The following is a 14,267-nucleotide window of genomic DNA, read 5'->3' on the forward strand; positions in this document are numbered from 1 at the left end:
CAGCCTCGCTTCTGTTCCCTTCTATGGTGTAGAGACATATCTAACAACATGGCATAAGCTTCCTCTTTCTGAAGAATCTTTTTTTTTTTTTTTTTTGTTTTTTTCAAGACACGGTTTCTCTGTATAGCCCTGGCTGTCCTGGAACTCACTCTGTAGACCAGGCTGGCCTTGAACTTAGAAATCTGCCTGCCTCTCTTTCTTTCTTTCTTTCTTTTTTTTTTCAACCTAAGGAGAGCACTTTGCAGTCCCGGCCCTTTATTTCTCTTTTGTACATCAGGCCATGAATTCGTATGAGATGGGCTCCAGCAGCTCGGGCTCCTTCCCGTTAGTCCTCACAAAGTGGGCTTCTCTGGGTGGTGCAGGCTGGCGCTTCAGCTGAACCCAGGTGCCCTTCTCTCTGGCCTCCTTTAATTCTGATCATTCTCTTTCACCCGCTTCAGGAAGCAGTCTCTGCTCTTTGAGTGCTTGATGTGCTCAATCCGCGCATTGATCCTCTTGGCCAGAATCTTGCCCTTAACTTGCTTGTTTACAATGATGCCCACAGCATGCTGGGTGACATTGTAGACTCTTCCGGTTTTGCCGTGGTAACACTTATGGGGCATTCCTTTTTGAACAGTGCCCATTCCCTTGATGTCTACAATATCACCCTTCTTGTAGATTCGCATGTATGTGGCCAAAGGAACAACTCCATGTTTCCTAAAAGGCCTAGAGAACATGTACCGGGTGCCTCTCCTCTTTCCCTTTGTGTTCGTCATTTTGGCGAGTTACTGGAAGATGGCTGCCGCAGCCGAAAGCTGCTTCTCTTTCTTAAGAATCTTAAGGTTCAAATTCTCTTAGAGCATGGCCCAGAGGTTAGGGAAGGACAAAAGACAATAGAATTCAGTTTTCTGGCTATGTTTACAGCTAGAACTCTGTGATTACACACTTGTAATCCATTAGGTCACGAGGCTGCCACAGGAGGATTGGAACTCGAGGGAAATGGAGGCTATGTAGAAGCACTGTCCATTAAAACCGATCTCAAAAACATGCATCTTTGATTTACATCTTCAGTTTGATTTTTAACTGATGTGGGAAGTGTTAGCCTGCTATGGGAGGTTTTTGCTTAACCCTCCAGGGTTATGGAGGTAGGTAAATCAATTACATCCCCAAACCAACACAAAGTCGGGCAGAGCGGTAAAAGATTTTCTTCAAATTCCACTGCTCTGAAGGAGGAAAATCCCAGCACTTGGGAGGCAGACGCAGGTGGATTTCTGAGTTCAGGGCCAGCCTGGTCTACAGAATGAGTTCTAGGACAGCCAGGACTAGCTACATAGAGAAATCCTGTCTCGAAAAATCATAGATAAATACATACATACATACATACATACATACATAAAATAGGGAGGAAGGTGAGTCAAACTTCAGTTAGTTCTGAGATCCAATTCTCTCCCAACCTTGCTCCTTGCATTTTTAGTCCGAACCTAAACGTAACCTTAATGAATGAAATGATATCCTTTGTTCTGTCCCCGCAACTTTCACTGAGAAAGTTTGGGGCACTTATTACTATATTTTGCGTAATGTAGAGGCTTCTCTTGGCGCCACTCCACGGGCTGAACTGCGCAGCCTCCTCGCAGAAGGAGGAGATGCCTCATTCTTAGACAATCGGCCTCTGGGCTAAGGCCCCAACCTCTGGACCGCCCCCTCTCCCGCCCAGGCCTCTAGACCACGCCCCGGCCTCCAGGCCCCGCCTTCGAGCCCAGGATGCACCTGGATGAAAACAAAATCCCACGTGACTGGCCCTGAGCTCAGATCATCATGGCGTCTCCCAGTGGGAAGGGATCTTGGACGCCCGAGGCTCCTGGTTTTGGGCCGCGGGCGCTAGCACGGGACCTGGTGGACTCCGTGGACGACGCCGAGGGGCTTTACGTGGCTGTTGAGCGGTGTCCTCTGTGCAACACCACTCGCCGGCGGTTGACTTGCGCCAAGTGCGTCCAGAGCGGTGATTTCGTCTATTTCGACGGCCGCGACCGGGAGAGGTACGGCAGCCGCCACGGCCCCTGTTGTTTCTGCTACTCTGTTTTCCTCTGGCTCAGTCACCAGAGGCTGGAAGCTGGACACCCTAGTCCGGGCCCAGGAGCCCGGCGAGTGTGGAAAAGAGAATGGAGCTGCTCTGCGCCGGCGCTTTGTTGCCAGTGGCAAGGTGGGGGTGGGTGCCAGGTGAACGTAGGTTGCTGTTCCCCATCACCCACCAGAGTTTCTCTACGGTCTTCTTGGGTACTGGGGAAATGGAAATACAGTCCCTTTGGACAAGTCTGCGTAGAGGAGTCTTAATTCTCCCATTCAGAAGCTTAGTTTTACCTTTTCCCGTCTTCAGACATACATACGTTTTACAGAAGGAATCCGCAGAGAACTGAATTGGTTAAGAGGGATTGAGCCCTGTTTGTGTCACAGGTTGTCACAACTCCATTTGAACGAGGATGAGAACTAGATTACTTCCTTCTGTAACCCCAAAGATGATTTTGTCACTGGGGATTTGGGACTGTTTTTTGAGTTGCAAGACCTTAGTTAAAAGAAATGCGTTTAGGAAAATATTTTGGCTTTCTTTTGAATTAAGGTAATTAAAAAAAAAGAATGCTTAGGTGAAGAGTCTTTGTCTCCTAACTTTTGTTTCAACAGTGTAGTGTCAACGATAATAAGATATGTAACTTTTTAGCATTTTTTTTTGTTTTTGTTTTTGTTTTTGTTTTTTTTTTTTAGAGACAGGGTCTCTCTGTGTAGTCCTGGCTGTCCTGGAACTCACTCTGTAGACCAGGCTGGCCTCGAAGTCAGAAATCCGCCTGCCTCTGCCTCCCAATTTAGCATGTTTGCTTGTTTTTTGTTTGAGACAGTGTCTCACAATGTAGCTCTGGGTGTCCTGGAACTCACTGTATAGATCAGGTTGGTCTGGAACTCGGAGAGATACTCCTGCCTCTTGCTTCCTGAGCGCTGGGAAAAGTATGTGTGCTACAGTGCCTGGCTTAGACAATTTTTTTGTCCTACAGTTGAAACATATATTCTTTTGTAACAACCATAAAAGTTATTGCCAGCTGCTGGGTGGTGGTGGTGCACACCTGTAATCCCAGCACTCTGGGAGGCAGAGGCAGGCAGATTTCTGAGTTCGAGGCCAGCCTAGTCTACAGAGTGAGTTCCAGGACAGCCAGGAACAGAGAAACCCTGTCTCGAAAAAAAAACCAAATCCAAAAAACCAAAAAAAAAAAAAAAAAAAAAAAAAAAAAAAAAAAAAGGGTATTGCCAGCTGATTACCAAGGAGACTTACACATATAGTAAGTGCCTTGTCCCAAGATCCCAAAAAAATTAAAACCCAGACATCCTGAATCCATATACTGGTGCATTTAACTGCAAGACTATGTAACATATAAATTTTGGGGTGTTTTAGTTCCCATTATTCCTGGGAGCATGAATGGGGCCCATTTTTTTTTCTTCTGAAAATATTGGTGTTTGTTTGTTTTTTTCTTTTTTTTGGTTTTTACAGACAGGGTTTCTCTGTATAGTCCTGGCTGTCCTGGAACTCACTCTGTAGACCAGGCTGGCCTTGAACTCAGAAATCCACCTGCCTCTGCCTCCCAGAGTGTTGGGTTTACAGGCGTGCGCCACCACCGCCGGGCTTCAAGGTTTGTTTGTTTGTTTGTTTGTTTGTTTTTTTAATGTATATGAGTATACTGAAACTGTACTGATGGTTGTGAGTCACCATGCAGTTGCTAGAATTTGAACTCAGGACCTTTGGAAGAGCAGTCAGTGCTCATTACCGCTGAGCCATCTTTCCAGCCCCTGAGAGTTTTCTTGAACTTAACTTTTTTCTCCAAGTCCAGCAGCCAGTTTAATTCAGTCCAGCACCAAAGAATATCTTGAATCTGTCTGTTTGCCATCCAGGTCTATAGTCACATGTAATCCTGTCTAATATGTATACGTGACCACCCTTGATTTTCACCTTTAGAAAAGCAAGCAAGATCATGTTAATCTGTTGCTTAAACCCTTCCCTTGCTTTCCACTGCAATTATAATAAAATTTGATCTCTTGCCTACTTATTTGTGGTTTCTCCTCCCTTGCCCATACTTTCTCTCTTCTGCTTGAACCTTTCTGTTATCAATATTCTTTCCTAGATCATACCACGAATTTTATTGCCCTCCACTCCATTTCCTAGAGCCTCTTTTGCCCCCCCAACACACACATACACACACACACACACAAACACATACAGAGACAGAGACAGACAGAAACAGACAGACTAGGGTCTTCATATGAGTGAGAATTTGTTGTATTACTCTTTGTGAGCCAGTGTTACCTCATTTAATACTACATTTCATCTCTTTTCCTGATAATTTCATTTTATTTATGGCCAAATAAAATTCCATTGTGTATATGCAGTATGTTTTCATTATCTCTTGGTGGACATCTAGAGTGCTCACCTGAAGTTAAATGTCCCTTCTGATCTTCCCTGCAAGACTCTCAATCCTTGCCGTCTCAGCACTTGGTGTATTTTGCGGTGGGATAATGCTTCCTTCACATGTAATGCTTTTTGAGTAAAATGTCAGCATCTAAAATGTCTTTCCTTGAAGGCACAGCTTCTTGTTCTGTTTTATCATCAGCTCTGAGCGGCAGGGTGTAGCATATTAGCATGGCCAAGGAGGGAGGTACCACTTCTCAACAGTCCTGTAAGTGTGGCTGGTGGGAGAATGCTTACCTGGTATGTGCAAAGCCTTCCTTTGACCCCCAGCATTGCAAACTCACAAATACAATCTCACATAGAAAGCTGTGTCTAGTTCTGAGCATTAGGCTGAGCTTTCTGGAGAGGGACGCTCTTCCGGTGGGTTTATTTTCCTTTGCCTTTTTGTTTTGTTTTGTTTTTCAAGAGACAGGGTTTCTCTGTGTAGCCCTGGCTGTCCTGTAACTCTCTTTGTTGACCAGGCTGGCCTCGAACTCAGAAATCCACCTGCCTCTGCTTCCCAAGTTCTGGGATTAAAGGCATGCACCACCACTGCCGGGCTTATTTTCCTAATGAAGTAGAAAAATGAAGGGCAAGTATCTCAGCCATTTACACCTTAGAGGACCACCACAGTGGCATCATGGCCGGCTTCCCTCCACTCATCCTTCCCTTTCCTGAACTGTGCATGCCTTCAGAAGCTATTTGTCTGCCTTTTGTTTCCAGAACATTACCCAATGTCTAATAGGATGAAAGACTCTCTTCAGGCCAGGACCACTGTCCTGATGATAGCCAGGCACCTTTGAGAGCTCTAGTTGGATGTCAGTACATGGATCAGCTACCCTGGCAAATTGCTGAGGAGAAAGGCTGCCTTACTCTCACACATTCAACTGATTCTGACATCTCTTGAACTTCCAGAGCAAAGGTTGCTTGTGCTACTGTTTCATTTGTAAATAATTCCGTAGTCTGTTTGCCTTTCAACTCCTTTTACTTTTACTTCATGAAAACTTTTCACTTGACCGAGTGCACGTAAAAATAAAGCCTGGAGCCTCACGCTCTGCTTTAGCCTAGACCAGCTGAAGGGGGGCAGGTCAGGGAAAACTAGATAATAAAGTAGGAAATGCCAATAATTAGGTCTTTTGGAAGAAATATGTGTCTTTTGGCTTTGGGGGATGACCTAGAACTATGTAGCCCAGGCTAGTCTTGAATTTGGATAATCCTCCCATCTCAGCCTGCCAAATGGTTTAATTCTGGGGTTATAGGCATTAGCCATCCAATCTAGCTGAGTGTCTTTAGATACTGTTGGGAATGGTATGAGTGTAGCAGACATAGAAACATTTCTTTCTTTATTGTCCAGGATACTGTCAGTCTCATCTCTCTGCCTGTGTTTTCTTTTCTTTCATCTGAACTTAAACTTCCACCTATTCATAAGGAACAAAGAACACGTTTCCCGTTTGTCATCCCTGTGGCATGAAGCAGTTTTTCCAGCAAAGTCTGTATCTTGTACTGCTGGTTGTTTACGCTGTCTTATCAGGAGCCCGATTTTTCTGGATTATTCGTTTACCTAACTAACAAAATAGCACTGTTGCCCAATAGAAAACTTGTCAGGTTGTGTAATCTCTTTCCTCAAATCTGGGAAACACTTACTGATTGCTTCGTGCTAGGTAGATGACTGGGAGCGGGGGTCTGCCTGCTGGGTTAGGAGCCAGGGTTTTCCTAGTGTGCAGGAGAGAGGGAAGGACCATTGTCTGGCCACGTGATAAGGTGAGGCATCAGCATTTTTTTTTTTTTAAAGGAATGGTTGTTATCTTCACCAAAGACTTAGAAATGCGCTATTGCATCTTTTACCCAGAAGCAGAAATACAGGATTTTAGGAAGTTGAGCTGGGTTTAAGGGATAAGGAAAAATGTTAGCTGTTACCTACCATAGGTTTCAAGGGAAATGCACAGCAAAAGTGCATTTAGATGCCTCTGGTTTCCCTGCAGTGTCCTTTTGGTTGTCTGTCTATGTCCTGTGGAAATGGTTTCTGGGGTGTCAGATGACTGGCTGAACAGGAAGGAATCTATGTTTGCTAAAACTTTTCTTTAAAAATTATTTTTCATATGTATATAGGTATTTTGCCTGAATGATGTTTGTGTACCCTGTGCATGCCTGCTGACCTCAGACCTCAGAAGAGGTGTCGGATCCTCTGGAACAGAAATTATGGATGATTGTGAGCTGCTGTGTGAGTGCTGGGAGATCAGACAGTACTTCTAACCTCTGAGACATCCCATCTGACCTGCTAATACAGTTTTAGTTGTTGGCTGTAGATAAATGCAGCCAGTACTGTAGAGATTCAGATTCAAGAAGACTAAGAAAGCCTTTGGTTATGATGGAAAAGAACTCTCTTGGCTTGAGAGTGCAGTACTCTAGGCAGATGAGGCTGAAGATTTATCAGTCTTTCTTCTGCATGAGTTTGTCCTTCCAGACCCCAGCTCCTACCCTACAAAGGTTGGTAATGATAGCCCAGCAGCAGACAGAGTTGCTAAGAAAACACAGCTTTTTTGGTTTTTCAAGACAAGAGTTTCTCTGTGTAGCCCTGGCTGTCCTGGAACTCACTCTGTAGACCAGGCTGGTCTCAAACTCAGAAATCTGCCTGCTTCTGCCTCCCAAGTGCTGGGATTAAAAGGCGTGCGCCACCACCGCCTGACTGATTTATTTATTTTCTTTCTTTCTTTCTTTCTTTCTTTCTTTCTTTCTTTCTTTCTTTCTTTCTAGATTTATTTATTTATTTTATGCATATGAGTACATTTTAGCTATACTGGTGGTTGTGAGCCGTCATGTGGTTGCTGGGAATTTTGAATTTAGGACCTCCAGTCAGTGGCCCCACTTGCTCCTGTCAGCCCCCTCTAAGTACACTGTAGCTGTCTTAAAAAGCACCAGAAGAGGGTATCAGATGGTTGTGAACCATTGTGTGGTTGCTGGGATTTGAACTCAGGACTGTTGGAGGAGCAGTCAGTACTCTTATCCACTGAACCATCTCTCCAGCCCAAGTTTTGATTTTCATAGGTAGATTTGAGGTGTATCTAAAAGGTCATAAACATTTTAATGAGTCATCTAAAGCATAGGCAGAAGGCCTAGTCCCCCAGGCTTGTCTCCCTGCCACTGTGTGAAGATTGCTGATGAGCAGGGTTCCTCTCAGGTCCAGACTGCTCCATCTGCTGATCTGCCATAGTTGAGTACTCCCAGACCCACCATTCAGAAGATCTCTCTTCATCTGCCAAGATTTCTACCCTGTGCTTTCTATTTACTTATTTATTTATTTATTTATTTATTTATTTATTGGTTTTTTTGGATTTGGTTTCTTCGGGACAGGGTTTCTCTGTATAGCCCTGGCTGTCCTGGAACTCACTCTGTAGACCAGGCTGGTCTCGAACTCAGAAATCCACCTGCCTCTGCCTCCCAGAGTGCTGGGATTACAGGCGTGCACCACTACCGCCCAGCTGGAGTGATTTCTTTTAAAGGAATATACCCTAAAAATGTAAGGAGGAATGTAATAAATAAATATCTGAGGCTGAGAATATAGGCCTGTCCTACCACATTTGGCTTTAGAAAGTCATTTTTAAGCCAAGTGTGGTTGCCCACGCTGTTAATCTCAGCACTAGGGAGGCAGAAACAGATGTTGAAGGATACTTGATCACATTATGGACCCAGCCTATGGCTCAGCTTTTGATCCTATAGCTTCCTGTTTACTGTAAACAAATAGTTTCCATGTGGCTTAGCCCTTGCACACACCTTAAGAGCTAAATAAAGTCAATCCTAGGTCAGGAGGCAGAGCAAGCAACCAGCCAACAGGGAGTCACCACAAGGAAAGAGAAGGGAGGACCGTTGACTTTTTTTTTTTTTTTTGCCAACCCCACTTTTTTTTTTTTTTTTGAAGATTTATTTATTATATGTAAGTACATTGTTGCAGTGTTCAGACACACCAGAAGAGGGCGTCAGATCTCATTACGGATGGTTGTGAGCCACCATGTGGTTGCTGGGATTTGAACTCAGGACCTTCTGAAGAGCAGTCAGTGCTCTTAACCACTGAGCCATCTCTCCAGTCCCCGGACCGTTGACTTAGAAGGGCATTTCAGACAGCATGGAAAGTAGGGAGGTCATCTGGGTGCTTTCTCTGCCTCTCTGAGCTAGCAGACTTTCACCACAGTGTCTGGCTCCTGGGGCTTTATTTGGTAAAATTGAGTGGCCAGGATTTAGTTTTTTAAAGCAACTGATGGATTTCTGTGAGTTCAGGTCAAGTCAGAAAATAAACAGTTTGTAAAGGCCACACTGTGTTGTCCATCTGTCCTGTTACTGGTGGTAGTGAGCTATTGGGGGCAGCAGTGTGCGTCTCAGTAAGGGCTGTGTCAGCAGCTTTATTTAGCTAGCCAGCTGTGAAGAATGCGATAGATCTCGGTATGCTTGCAGTGGGGAAAGGTACAAGAGAATCTGTGGCACTAACTTAGTCAGTGTTTTATCGCTCTGAAGAAACACCATGGCCAAGGCTAATCGGTGGTGGCATTCAGTTTCAGAAGTTGAGTTCATATCATCATGGTGGGCAGTGTGGCATCATGCCGGCAGACATGCTGCTGGAAAAGCTGAGAGGTCTGCATCTTGATCCAAAGGCAGCCTGGGAAGGCTGTCCTCACTGTGGGTGGAGCTTGAGCATAGCCTCAAAGCCCCCTAACCACAACACTAACCAACTTGCAAACCAGTGCATAAAACAGGAATCTACCTTCCACACAGCCTATTTTAACATAAAAGATGAACCATTAAGATTTCTTTGAATGTGGTGACTGTTTCTTTTCACTTTCTTTCTTGGAAACTATATGGTGTAATGAATCCATTTCTTGGAGCAGTGGAGTGGAGAATGGCCGAGTGTTAGAGCAACTGCACGCAGCCGCAGTCAGCCCTGCCCGTCACCACTGCTGCCTCGCAGGTGCTGCCCTACTTGTTCTTCCGTGAAGGATATCATAACATAACTTGTCAAGTATTTGGGGTTTTATTGTTATTTATTCTATTATTCCTGCTGTCATCTGTAAAGGTTTTATTGTACTGGGTTTTGTTGTTGTTTTTTTGTTTTTTAATTACCTTTTCTGAAGAAAGCCCGAGACTCAACCAGCACAGTCTCAACCAGCACAGTATAGACTTTCTGGTCTATATTGGAAATATAACTATATTGTTTTGGTTGTTTGTTATTTCATGTTATTGCTGTTGTTGTTTGTGGAGACAGGGTTTCTCTGGGTAGTCCTGACTATCCTGGAACTCAGTCTATATACCAGGCTGGTCTTGAACACAGAGATCTGCCTGGCTCTGTCAGAGTGCTGGGATTGTTACCTCATTATTATAGCTTATAAAAACATTATTTTATCCTCTGCACCAGTTTTCTGCCTAGTTTGAGAACCTCATGAGTTTGAATGCAAGTTTCTGTTGCTCTGTTGAGGTCAAAGCCAGTAATACCACTTTAGTCTCAACTCCTTAAAGGGGTTTCTACCCAGTTTGAGAAGCACTGTTTTTCAACTGTTTAAGGAGTTTAGTCAGTCTTGCTCTCCCCAAATGTTGCCCTATACTCTGCTGGATTGGAACTCTGGATTCTCCTGCCTCGGTCACTGGAGTACAGAGGTACAGGCATGCACTACGATGCCTAGCTTACTGTCACATGCAAGGCCGGGGACACACAGGTTTGTAGAGTGTACAGCAGTTCTTAGAACTCTATAGGATGCTTGTTATGTGTTGCAGGTACATGGTAAATGCCTGCTTTATTGCTGAATCTAGGGTTTGGTTTCTGAGTTCTTACATGGGATTGGCCTCATTATTACTGGGCACTCCGGTGCTTCCAGTAGAAATGTCTGTATCAATGGGGCTATTCTGTGGAGCTTATTTAACTTTTTATGTATTACATGTAAAGTTGCTGCCTTTGCTTAGTTGTTTAGTATATGTTATATATTTTCAGTGCTACGCTTTAAGGTCATGATTAAATCATGTTATCTTGTCCCTTTAGAACAGTGCTTCTCAAACTGGGTAGAAACCCCTTTAAGGAGTTGAACAACCCTTTCGCAGGGATCACCCAAGACCACCTACATATCAGACATTTACATAATTATAACAATAGCAAACTACAGTTATGAAGTAGCAGTGAAAATAATTTTATAGTTGGGGGTCATCACAAATAAGGAGCTGTATTAAAGGGTCACAGCATTAGGAAAGGTGGGAATTATTGATTTTTGAGGTAAGCTTCTGTTAGTTTTTTTTTTTTTTTGGTTTTTCGAGACAGGGTTTCTCTGTGTAGCCCTGGCTGTCCTGGAACTCACTCTGTAGACCAGGCTGGCCTCGAACTCAGAAATCCACCTGCCGCTGCCTCCCAGAGTGCTGGGATTACAGGCGTGCGCCACCACCGCCCGGCTCTGTTAGGTTTTAAACATGAGATTATAGAATATTTTAGAGAGAGCTTATGTCTGGATTATATCCCTGCGCCATGGTAGTAGCACATAGTTGCCTATGCAGGGATTTCAGGGGACTCACACCAGGGTGGCTGCTGTTTGCTGCTTTCCTAATTGTTTCATTCATAAATCCTAATTGTGCAACAAGCCACAGGAGTCCAGATATTGTCAGCCACTGTGAATTCAGGGACAGTAACATACGTTGTACCAAATGGTTGTAGAAATCTTTCAAGGTGGAACTTTCACAGACAAATGTCCATATTTCACAGATGTCTCATAGAGTACAGACTACAATATTACTATAGACTGCCGGGCGGTGGTGGCGGACACCTTTAATCCCAGCACTTGGGAGGCAGAGGCAAGTGGATCTCTGTTGTCAGTTCCAGACCAGCCAGTGCCATGTAGTAAGATCTTGTTACAAAACCAATCAACCAAACAACCAAACAAGAGTGATAAGAAACTGCTTAAATGCCTACAAATATGGAAACCACCATGACACCTCTGAATAATTATGGGGCAGAGAAGTTTCAAACTAAATTATAAAACAATACATGTTTATCAGAAATTGTATCAGTTGAACTGAAGAGATGCTGAGAGGGGCATTTATAGTTTCATATTCTATTAAAAAGTACTCTAAACAACACGGTCAGAGCTAGAGATTGTAGTGTTAAATGACAGAAGCCAGGCATAGATAGAGAAGTATTCTACAGTCTTACTTGCATGTGTGACCTAAAAGAGTTGGTCTCAGCTGAGGGTCTGTGTGGTTACAGGGCTGAGAAGGAGGAAGAGTAGCAAAAGCTTGCTCTGTTATCCATAGGTAAGAGCTGCAAGTCCTGGTGTGAAGTAGAATGACTAGATAGTTGCATAAGATAGGTTTTATTTTGTCTTTTTTTTTTTTTTTTTTTTTTGTAACAGAGCTGAGGACCGAACCCAGGGCCTTGCGCTAGACAAGCACTCTACCACTGAGCTAAATCCCCAACTCCCGTAAGATAGATTTTAAAAAGTCTCGAAAGAGTTCAATTATCTGTACCATAAAGATGCGATAAATGTTTGGGAGATTGATATGCCTAAGCAGATGTATAAACATTAAACAATCCATTTATGTATGAACACATCACATGTGTGTTCCTGGTGTGTGTGGGGGGGGGGGTTAGAAGAGAGCTTTGGGCCTGGAACTCTGAGTCACATGCTTGTGAGTTGCCATGTGGGTGCTTGGAATTAAACTTGAGTCCTGTGAGAACAAGTGCTCAACCATTGAGGCAGCCCTGATTTTTAATTTTTAATATTTCAAATAAATTTTAAATTAAGAGAGAGGTAAGCTATTCTAAATTTAACCTAAAAACTAAGTCCAAATGTATAGCCAGAAGACAGTGGAAATGATAGCAGCCGAAGACCAACACACCTAGAGAAACAGCAGTGGTGTGATACGCCTTCCTTTGCTAATTTGTAAGCTTCCAGTGGACATAAACCTACTTTACAAGTTGTCAAGATTCAGCCAGGCAGTGGTACACACACTGAAATCCCAGTGCTCAGGAGGCAGAGGCAAGTGGATCTCAGTAAGCTCAAGGCCAGTCTGGTCCACAGAGCAAGCTCCAGGACAGGGAAGACTCTATAGATCCTTTCTCAAAAGACAGAACCGAAGTTGTAGAGGAAAGCAGGATTAAATTAAGTGTGGCAATTAAGATTCTTTTCATATCGAGAGCCTTAACTACCTTGATGCAAGTTCATATTAATGGTGCCGCACACTGTCAGTCATGTGCTCCTTTGAGAGCATTATTTGGGAGGGGGGCGTCAGACAGCTCTCTGAGAATTCAGGCCCAACCTGATCAGCATAGGGAATTCTAGGTTAGCCAGGGATATAGAATGTCTCAAAAACAACAAAAGTTCATGTTGGTATTCTGATATGTGTGTTTTGGGAAACAGTCAGCATTGAGGTACAGGATACAGGATCTATAAACACTTTAAAGTGAGGAAAGAGCTTTAAAGTTGACAATTCTAACTTGGTTAAAAAATACCAAGCCAGGCTGTGGTGGCGCACGCCTTTAATCCCAGCACTTAGGCAGAGGCAGGCGGATTTCTGAGTTTGAGGCCAGCTTGGTCTACAAAGTGAGTTCCCGGACAGCCAGGGCTACACAGAGAAACCCCGTGGGGGGGGGGGAGTGGGGGGGGAGACAGAAAAAAAAATACCTGGTGGTGAGCAGCATCTATTTAGAAAGTGTTTACTTTCTGGATATAGGCATTATTTCCATAGGAATTTGCAGAAGTGGTCAGCCCAGGAATTGGTGGAATCTCATTTAAATGGGGTGTGTGTGTGTGTGTGTGTGTGTGTGTGTGTGTGTGTGTGTGTGTATGTATGTTGTAGGGTGGGGTGGGGGTTGGTAGGGTGGGGTGGGGGTTGGTAGTGTGGGGTGGGGGTGGGGAAGGACATGCAAATAAACCAGGATTTTTTTTTTTAAAACAGGTTTATTGACAAGAAGGAAAGACTAAGCCAACTTAAGAACAAGCAAGAAGAATTTCAGAAAGAGTAAGTTTTTATTCTTTAATTTGTAGAGATTGTTTCTTGCCACTTGTTTTAATCTGTTGCTTCTGTGTTCATATTTGTGAATTGCCTCCTCATTTGGCAGACTATCTTTAAAAGTTTAGGTCAGTGTGTGGAGTATCAGACTTACCAAGTGGGGAAAGAAATCGTGTCTGAGAGAAATAAAGCAGGAAAGAAGATCAAGTTTCTAGAAAATCTTGGCCTAAGACCCAAGTCTTTTCTGCAGTAATCCCAAGTGGTTGGGACAGATGAGTCACTCACTTGGCCCTGCTCACTAGTGGCCGGTGGACCTGCACCAGTAGGCTTTATAAGACCTAAGTTAGGGTTCACACAGGTCATTCCCATTCAGCTCCGTTCGTCTTCTTTGGGAATTGGTAAAGGGCAGTGTATCTTTTGGTAGTCAGTTTAGAGCAGTAAGGCCCAGCTGTCTGTATCACAATTCAGTAGCTGAGATAGAATGCTGTAGGATGCAGATTCTTGGATTCCTAGCCTCAGACTCTGTGATGTCTAGGCTAGGCCCAGGACTGAGTTGTTAGCCAGCCCTTTGTGACTGTCTTACTTTAAATCCAAGTTTAAGAATTTCTGTAGAACCTTCTGCCCTAAACTGACCTGGTAGCTCGCTCTCCTGTGGTGCCTGGTGGCCTTTGACCCTTCCTAAAGCTGCTCTTAGCCAGGGGTGGCAGGATGCCTCTGGATTCAGAAGACTGAGGTCAAGACTAGCATGGGCACATAGCCAGAGCCAGTATTGAAAACAAAAGAAAAGCCAAGGCCTAGAGAGAGGGCCCAACCCTGAAGAGCACTAGCTGCT

The 14,267-nt window shown here is 44.1% G+C and overlaps 1 protein-coding gene and 1 pseudogene across 1 annotated transcript in view; one reads left to right on the forward strand and one right to left on the reverse strand.

The window, feature by feature from the left end:
- Window positions 1-226: 226 nt before the first annotated feature.
- LOC127691677 (60S ribosomal protein L21-like) lies at window positions 227-790 on the reverse strand (annotated as a pseudogene).
- A 970-nt stretch (window positions 791-1,760) lies between these two features.
- The window catches only part of Atg14 (autophagy related 14), a 34,420-nt gene continuing 21,913 nt past the window's right edge, over window positions 1,761-14,267 (forward strand). The window contains exons 1-2 of the mRNA XM_052191682.1: window positions 1,761-2,015; window positions 13,382-13,444. Of these exons, the coding sequence (XP_052047642.1) occupies window positions 1,795-2,015; window positions 13,382-13,444 (284 nt within the window). The 5' untranslated portion in view covers window positions 1,761-1,794. The remainder of the gene's footprint in view (window positions 2,016-13,381; window positions 13,445-14,267) is intronic.

Source organism: Apodemus sylvaticus, chromosome 8 (assembly GCF_947179515.1).
Source record: "Apodemus sylvaticus chromosome 8, mApoSyl1.1, whole genome shotgun sequence".
Classification (NCBI taxonomy): domain Eukaryota; kingdom Metazoa; phylum Chordata; class Mammalia; order Rodentia; family Muridae; genus Apodemus; species Apodemus sylvaticus.